The sequence below is a fragment of the Vipera berus genome, assembly GCF_964194415.1.
Source record: "Vipera berus genome assembly, chromosome: 5".
Classification (NCBI taxonomy): Eukaryota; Metazoa; Chordata; class Lepidosauria; order Squamata; family Viperidae; genus Vipera; species Vipera berus.
Genome location: NC_138207.1, coordinates 34,062,066 through 34,071,696, shown reverse-complemented (window position 1 = coordinate 34,071,696; position 9,631 = coordinate 34,062,066). Strand labels below are relative to the sequence as shown.

Below are 9,631 nucleotides of genomic sequence, written 5' to 3'. Positions count from 1 at the left end.
ACCAGAAGTTATACTGAAATTGATTCCCCCTGAGGCAGGATATTCTCCTTATAGATCTCCATCATCTTGTCTCATATGGCATGCCAAAAGCCATTTTGATCTACTGAACATAAGTAGTGTTATGCAAATCAAGAGCCAGTTCAGTGTATTGGTTAAAGTGATGGCCTAGAAAACAAGAGAATATGAGTTGTAGTCCACCTGAGACATGAAAACTGGCTGGGTACCTTAGGCCAGTTACTCCCAGAGTTATTGTTATGGGGAAAATAGGAGGAGAAAGGAATATTATTTGTATTTGTCTTATTATTATTAAAATGATTAAAAAGGATTAAAAAAACCCCAGGCATTCCCCCCCCCAGAAAGAGAGAGAGAGAGAGAGAGAAGCTGCATGATAAGTTTTTATTAAGCTCTCACACTATATTTTGACAGGATGTAAATTTAGCATCTTCTACTCCCAACAATTTGGTTTCAAAAACTCATTCATGAGAGAAACTTGAGATTAAAATCAGCAGTTTGTTGTTACAACTGACAAGAATTAATGAGGGTGATGTTAGAAATATGGCAGGTTTTTACTTCTGTAATTCACTAACTCCTCTGTCTAATAAGCTTAGTTGAAATGGTTTCCAAAGGATATGTTGCTTCATATTTGTATTACCTCCACCAATTTATCTAGCTGTACATTCTCAATTACAAATTACGGTACCACATAATCTGAATTTATAGCATATTATTTCTATGGATGTTTATCTGGGAATAGTTTCATTCAGCTCTAAAAGACTACAATACATGTATGTACAGTACATATGCATTTTTATGTAGATATGACACATGTAAGTATATATGTATTTTGTTTTTGTTTTTTTCAAATTTGGAAAGGCCCAATTCCAGAACAACTCTGGGTGGCTTACAAATTAAAAGCAAAAGAAAATAAAAAGCAAAGAATATCAAGAAAAAGAAGCAAACTGATTGGAAGAGAGAACAAAAAATATGAAATAGCAAAAAGAGAGTAAAATGAAATCAAAGGGCTTCAACCATTCTAACTCAATAACTGCTTGAAAGAACAGCTATGTCTTTAACAGTTTGCATAAAATCAAACAGAAGCACCATGAATCTATGGGGAGAAGATCATTCCCCTGTGCTGAAGCCATCACTAAGAAGCCATGCTTCTCAGTTTCCTTAAGGTAATGCATTCATATTTTCCTTATTATCTGGGTAGCTTACAAAATCCCAAACTAATAAAAACAATTAAAAACATAATATAACATGGACAGCCTGGACTAAAACAAGCAGGACAATAAAAAGAAACCACAACAGAGGGCCTCTAAACATAGTATTTTCTTGGATCTGGACCAGAGTAGGTATAAAGGACTTTCTGGAATTCCAGGAGACTGGAGCAGGCACACTCTGACTGACCTCATCAGATAGGTGTACACATATAGAAAAGCCATTCCTCAACTAACCAGGTTCTATGTTATGCAGGCTTTATAGGTGATAATCCACACTTTGAGTTGCATCCAGAAGCCAACTTGTGAACAGTACAGCTCATGAAGCAGTGGGGACATGGGCTCATACTATCATTGTTCATGCCATTGCACTCTAGTTATATAGCTCCATGTAGAATGCATTATAATAATTCAGTCAGGAGAGACTAATGCATGATTGTTTACCTGAAGGGCCAGGTAGCTTTAATCATTCCAGAGACACCTGGATCTAACAGGCAGCCAAGCTTACATTCTGGAGGATATTATCCACTTCCTCAATAGCCACAAACTCACTACAGAGAATCTTACAAACCATACCTCGGGCACATCATTTGGACCTGTCCAGTTGGAATTCCACTCCAAATAATTCCAAGGAACAAAAGCTAAATTATAGACAATCCTGGAATATTTAGCACTTTCTCAACTCCCAGTGATGTTAAGATAACGTTCAGCACTTTTTCATCTTCATTATTTTCTTTTATATACAAATAATGGATTTTCAAAATTGAGATTATGGTTTTTCTAGATTATTTTGGCACTGATATCCCCAGGGCATACTGCTTGTCACTTTGGTTCTACAATTCTGCAATAAGGTATTTAAGAAAATTGACTGTATCGGTTGATTTAAATAAAGCAAAATTAATCATTTAAAATGCTTTGTAGGTAATCATTGTCTTAAGACTGGTTGTTTAAATATGATGGCCTCAATTTATGATGGCCTTGGAAAGAATAGCTTAGGGCATAAAACATCTCCAGCCATTGTATTGTGTTACACTGCCCCATCAGTGGTCATGTGAATATATTTGGGGTACTTGGCCACTGGCCCATTGTTATTACCAGCTGCATCATCTTGTGGTCACCTATGATTTTTATTTTTTTTCCTGCTTTCCAGCATTATTTGCCAGTTCATATTTGGATATGGATTTAGGCTTATGACCCTGTGGTTATAAGTTAATAAGTCAGTCATGTGATTCACTTTGGAACCACTGTATAACTTATGCTTGACCTAGCCAACTAAAATGGAAAAATACAGTTTTAAAGGATTTTGAGTTTGTGTGTGTGTGTGTAAAAACAAGTCAAGTATAAAAATGAGAGTTCCAAGGGTCCACAGTTTGCACAAAGTGACAATCATTACAAATATGTCAAAAAAATTAAGGGAAAGTGTTAGTGATATCATAATCTCCCATTAAGCACAGAAAAAAGCAGAATAAACATCCTTTTATGATTTCCATTTCATAATTTTTTTATTATCATTAATGAAAATTGAAACAACAGGTAGTAGAAAAGTTCCACTGACCTTTTCTGTTTTGCACTGCCAGTGGCCTCTTGAAGGATGGTTAGATGTAGATTTGGAAAATCCATCATTAAGAATAGCTGACTAGCAAGATACTTTCTAGAATCATGACAGATATTCTCAGTGTAATGCAACAGCAACCATAACAGCAACCAACACTCTTCCCTCCATAAAATAAAATAAATAACTCCAGTAATCCATGAAGGTTGCTCCTGTCTTAGATTGCAAGTGGATAAATCTTGAGAGGCACTGATCATCCAAATATTTTCCTTTAAGCTTTCTGCAGAGTACAATGGATGCCTAGAATATGCCAACATTTCCTGGTTCAGAAGATTCTTTGTTCCAATAAAAGATGAAGGAAAAAAATGGTTTATCCACAGATCAAACACAATAATTGTAATCCCATGGCTGCTGGGGGGGGGGAATAGTATTTCCTTTGTTTAAGAATAGTATCTGGCAGGAAACACAGCTTCAGAACTTGAATGGATGTTTTATAGATACAAGAATATTACATAATGCTGATCCACATATAAGTATACTCCAGGAAACAATTTGTTCCAGGCTTTTTCTCAAATGACGACCTGTCATTTTTGTAGGTTCCCTCCTTGCAGCACTATTAGCAATCTTTATATATCAAACAGTGCTGCAGAACATTATTATTGTTATTTCAATGGCAAGGAGAAGAAGTAAAAAAGTGCAGTTCTTCAATTAAAGTGCATGGATGAGGTAAACTAATTTCAAGAGTTTAGAGTTTATTCAGTACTGTCTCAAACTGGAACCATTCTGCCATGCATTTGCTGCATTTGGGTCCTCATTGCTTGGACGCTGTTCAAAATCTTGTTCTGGTGTGCAATGGCAGTAATTCCAATTCTTGTCAGGTCACTACATGAATTAAAAAAAAAAGAAATGAGCCAAGAGATAAGAACTTTATGCCAGATATGTATCTATCTTCATCATCAACAAATAAAAAATAATGAAAATCAAGGTGAATTTATATAAATTCTTAATTACATATCCAAATGTATTTCATTTTAATGTGTTTTAGTGAGGTTTAGTATACAAAATACAATGAAAAAAATAATTAAGGTAAAAAAGGAAAATGCAGGATTTTTTTTTAAAAAAGTGGTTAACTTCTAACCCTTTCCAGCATAGTAAAATGCTAATGCAGCTTCAACTTTTCACATTGCCTATAATTATTACAAGCCCATTCTATTACTACACATTAAATCTTCAAATTAAACTCTAAAATTCTATTTTTTCTATTTCAAGCATAAAAGTCAGAAGCAATATCCAGTGGTGGGATTCAAATATGTGAACAACTGGTTCTCTATGTGGATGGCGCTCCTGGAAGTCCATTCTGGGCCTGGGCAAAAAAAAATAGCTACCAGTTCTGCCGAAGTGGTGCAAACTGGCTGAATCCCACTACTGGCAATATCCCACTACAACGTCTGCATGCACTGTAGAAGGTATTTTCAAATTATATTAATTTTAATATTCCACTATTAAATGCATGCCAATGACTGATCATTCTAATGACTCTAAAGATGAACAATGCAAAGCAAAAAAATATATATACAGTTTTATATATTTTTTGTTAATGATGCCAAGTACTTACTCCTGGTTCATATGCACCACAGCCTCTAAAGTGGTATAGCTGGCAGCTGTGAAGTTATCCTTGTATCGTTCCATTTTAATAGCTTGAAGCCAATCACCAACAGTAACAACACCTGAGAATTCAGGAGAACTTGGATCCAGCAAAGCAGTATTAGGCCTAGAACCAAATACAAGGACATTGTTTTAATTAACAAGGGATGCATCTAGATTTTAAACTAGATTATACGAAAGTTATTTTGTATAATTAGAGGTACAAGATTTATGCATATTTTCTGGGGGGAAATGGTCTGTACTTTGGCTTGATGGGGAAGGCTTTAAATTTGCAAACTATTGAAATGTACACAATTAGTGCTGGAGCCTATTCTTAGAGAACTTTTCTCTAGCAGCACTGCGAAAGAGAAGTTCCCTGTGGGTAGGTCCAGCATGAGTCTGAAAGCTCAGAAGACAGAACTTCTGGTCTTCGTAACTGACCCCAGACTGGATCCTGCAAAAAAAGCTTCATTAATACGTAGTACAAATAGGGTTTTAAGGGTGATAATGAATTGTAAATTGTGAATGAATTAAGTCCTCACCCATATAGCCCATATCAACCATAACAAAAACAAAACAAAACCCAACCTTTACCACACAAACAAATGTTGATTTAACACATCTGAAAAATCAGTGATGAAAAGTATGGGCTCTCATACAATCTGGAAGTGCAGAACTTAGAAAAAGCTTCCAACAGGCCTCTTCCTGGTCAGATATAGAAGGAAGTTAAAATTTCCATACAAAGCAGGTACAACGGAGAATTAATCAATTTTAATCAATCAGTTCCTGACTAATATGTATGCAAAATGCTAGCACTGAGCACTCATGGCTTCATTTTTTGGGTTATCAAATGCAATTTCTACTTTTTAATGTCATATAACTTTTTACAAAATATTTTAATATGAAAAGACCATATAGTAATAGAAACCTTTACATGCTGTGTACCATTATTAAAATGAACAAATTTTAGTGCTTTTATTTATTTCAAGTGTGCAGAATCAAAAATTGCAAGTGTCTTGTATGAGAAAAATATTCTTTTTAATCTTTATCTTTGCCAATTCTTTTCAACAGCAGGTTTCAGAACAAACACGGATAGCCTTAAAGGAACATTTCTTTGGTAGTCTGCATTGTGCAAAGCCATACCTAAATATACACACTCATTTTTCAGGATATTTGATGCTGATATTAAAAGCAACTTTATAACAATAAGCACTGAAGATCAGATTCTACATGACAGGGAAAGCTAAAATAGTCTAAGATGTATTCTTATCAGAAAATTGGAATCAAACACTGCTGCAAGAGATTAAACACCTGATAATATAGAAGGTAAATGCACTTGTCATATTACAGATGCAGATAGAACAACTAGAAGAAACAAGAAAATAGTTACTTTTTAATGTAATTTTTTTTAATATTTTTTTAAAAAAACAAACCACTTTTCCTTAAACGTGTATTGTGAGCATTTAAATTTAATACTGTTCAGTCTTATTTCTTCCCTCTATTCATTTAATGTAGCTCACTGAACTAATTTAGGGATGAAAATATGTGTCAATTTTTGAAATATTTTTTTTTCTTATCAGCTTTTCTCTCTGGCTAGTCATGATACTTGTTCCAGGGGACATATGATTGCTTATGCTCTTTGGGGCAATGCTCTGTTCCTTGAAATAAGAGGTGCTAAAAATAATAAAAAAAACTTGCAAGCAAGACAACATATATTAGGTTTCTATTAAGCCAAGCTGAATGAAAGATCTCTGTATTTATTCCTGTGGTCCTGTCAATATTGCTTCAGAGTTACATAAAAAGTAAGTAACAGTAATTGAAGGCTTCCCCCAAAATATTATATTAGCTATGGGTTGGGTGCAAAGCATCTGATAGACATATGGTTTGTGTTCTGAGCTGCTGCTAAGATAGGACTGTCAAATCTGGTGTGTAAAATTTTGAAAATTTTACATAACATGAAAGAAATATTGAAGATGCTATGTCTTTCCTGCCATCTGATGGTTATCTAGATTGTGGTAGTCCAATTCTAGTAGCCTGTTTAGAGAAGGGAAAATAATTACATGTTTCAATCTAATTCTGAAGCAATCTTATACTGAACCACAACTCTATTTTAGTTGGGTATGGTCTATCCTATTTAAAACAGCACTCAGGATTTCAAACTAATGTTTTACGCAACCCTGCTTGAAGAACTAGATTTAAGTTTGAGCCTGGAACAGTTTCATGAAAGAGGATCTCATGCTCTGTTACTCAAGTAAAAGTATGATTCATAAGTGCTATTGTAGGATTGCAGGGTTGGGAAAGCCTTTGGTGAACTTCCTTCTGTGAAATTCAGTTTCATGTAGGTTTTTAACATAAGCCCCAATTTACAATGATACAAGAATAGAGCAAATTACAAATTATCCCACGTGCTTACTCCTTTTCTTGCTTGAAAGGAAGAAATTGCTCCATTAAAAGGCATTTAAATGAAAAATTAACAACAGAATTTTAGATTTTAGTCTTCTAACGTTATCATTTTTCATAGAAAAGCCTTCTCAGACAAGCCAGTTACCCCTATCAGATATGCCTGTGTGTAAATTTCATTACTTCCATTCAATTCAACCAAATACTATGTTGGCTGAGAATGAGTTTGTAGTATGACACATCAGACTACATCATATTAGAAAAGGATTAGAAAATGCTTTTATTTTTAAGAATTGTCCTCAATGACTATTTCTGCTGGATCTGGTCTCCACTTCTGAAAAGAAAATGGCATAATAATTATTTTCAAAGGATAATGTACATCAATCTGTTTTTCTTTTTTTTCAAGTTGCTTATTGATTTAAAAAAAACATATCTTTCATTAGTTGACCTTAAGGCAACATAAAATACTTTATTTTAAAAAAAAACTTTAAGCTAATGCATGAGAAGAATCAGTAATTTTTAATACATTTTTTTCTTACTCCCTCTCTTTTCAAACTAGTTTAAACTGCAATGTGAAGGAGGACACATTGCCTCCAGAAGTTGTGGGTGCTCCAACACTGGAGGCTTTTAAGAAGAGATTAGACAGCCATTTGTCTGAAATGGTATAGGGTTTCATGCTTGAGTTGGTCTAGAAGACCTCCAAAGTCCCTTCCAATTCAATTATTCTGTTCTGTTATTTCAGAAGATCCTGGGACACAGCAGCCTGTTTTAGAGAGCAACATGTATGCCTCCTTGACTTCAGATCGACTATAACCTACAGTTGTTTCTTGATGATTTTGGCTAGCTGCTCTGGTCATTTCTTTTACATGGTCTTCTTTTCAGGCAAGCTGCTCAAGACAATTGTGACTTTTATTTGGGGTGTGTGAGTAACTATGCATTCCATTCTGCTCTCTGTATTTCCCATTTCACTAAAAATATTACAGATTATTCTGTGCATGCATGTTTGTGTTGGCTGGAATCAGGACCCTTTCTAGATAGAGAATATACCAATATATTAGATACTTTCTGTAATAAAAAAAGTACAGGATCAGATAGCCAAGGCAGCTACTCAAATTTACCTTGATGTAATTATTAGATTTCTACTAGGACCTTGTGTCCATGAAAAAAACCATTGGAATAGGATAGTTAAAATAAATTTAAAAAGCTTTCTGCTGCATTTTCATTTTAATACTATGGAGATGTAAATGGTAAATATATAAAGTAAAGTTATTCTGGAAAGATTTAAGTATTTATATACTATTTTTGTCACTGTGTTTTTTTAAGTGTTTCTTAGCTACGCACGTCTCACTTTGTTTTTCTGCCAGCTGCATAATAATCTTATCAATGTAACCAAGGTGATTGTCACATGTCCAGCCATGTTATGGTTTCAATCTGTTTTTTCCTATTAAGTGCGCATGTCTACAAAAAGTTTTCTCTCTTTACTTTTTCTTTTTTGCTTCTGTCTGATGAGAGGATGTAGTTAGTTAAGTTCTTTCTTTGTTTTCTAATTAAAGTTTTATATACAGTAGAATATGTCTTGGTTTTCTTTATTTTTACCTGATGTTTACCATGCGTCAAATGAACCACGGTTCATCGCCCTCTGATAGGGAATTATTGATTTATTTTCCCTGACAATTTTATATAAAAGTAAAGGTTCCCCCACACATGCGTGCTAGTTGTTTCCAACTCTAGGAGCTGGTGCTCATCTCCGTTTCAAAGCTGAAGAGCCAGCACTTTTCCGAGGACGTCTCCGTGGTACTAGTATATAAATAGCCTGGTCAGGACTATGAAACATAATTCAGTTTAGCACAATCATTGAGCTGAATTACAGTTGGCTGTCACTACCAATACTTTCCTTCATCTATTACCATTAGCTTACCTGGAGTTTTCTGAGCCTGTCCTCTTCAAGCTATTGGGGTTGCGAATAAGTTTGTCTAACATGTTGACAATCTGTCCAAATTTAGGTCTGTCACTACGTTCTTTCTGCCAACAATCCAGCATCAACTGATGTAGAGCAATCGGGCAGTCCATTGGGGGTGGAAGCCGATAGCCTTCTTCAATGGCTTTGATAACCTAAGAAACATAGGAAAATGATATTTTAGGAGACATTTTAATGCAGGGCAGAAAAAGCAAAGTAATTTTCATTCAGTTTTGGCATCAATCAAAAATTTTGTTCATATATTAAAGAATGTCCCAAAGCATTCTAATTAGCCACTTGTAGTATTAAAATAATGGAAAGTGAAGTCATTTGGAATATACAGATAATAAACATAGGCCAAAATACACACTTTAAAAATGGGTTACAGGAAAAATGGTTAGATAATAGTATAATGCCAGAGGAGTTTTAAAAAGTTGTGATAGAGTTTTAACTGTTGTGTTGCATGCTGTCCGGAGTTGCATATTTCTGAGACAGGTGTCTATGTAAATTTGGCAAATAAATTGTTCCAACTACAAAAATGTAAAATAAAGGAGCTCTGTAACTACATTCTAGTTAACTTGGTATTGTTATGGGCAAAACTTCTATTAACCAATTGATTTGTGAAAATTTATAAAATAGTATACAGCTTGGTAGAGCCACCTATTAAGAAGTCATCTATAATTATGACCTAAGCATGATCATGACCATAGAACAAGGTGGACATAATTTAACTGACATGAAATCCTAGTATAGAATAGCACAATGTGGGTAAACTATACTACTATGAAGTCTAGAGATGCCTGAAGCATTCTATCTAATAATTGTTTCACATCAAGGCAGGAATGGAAGTCAAATGAT

General features: G+C 34.5%; 1 protein-coding gene across 1 annotated transcript in view; it reads right to left on the bottom strand.

Moving 5' to 3' along the window:
* Window positions 1-3,235: 3,235 nt before the first annotated feature.
* The window catches only part of EPHA4 (EPH receptor A4), a gene marked incomplete at its 5' end in the record, with an annotated part of 180,299 nt that continues 173,903 nt past the window's right edge, over window positions 3,236-9,631 (bottom strand). The window contains 3 exons of the mRNA XM_081328820.1: window positions 3,236-3,654; window positions 4,388-4,543; window positions 8,735-8,928. Of these exons, the coding sequence (XP_081184946.1) occupies window positions 3,540-3,654; window positions 4,388-4,543; window positions 8,735-8,928 (465 nt within the window). The 3' untranslated portion in view covers window positions 3,236-3,539. The remainder of the gene's footprint in view (window positions 3,655-4,387; window positions 4,544-8,734; window positions 8,929-9,631) is intronic.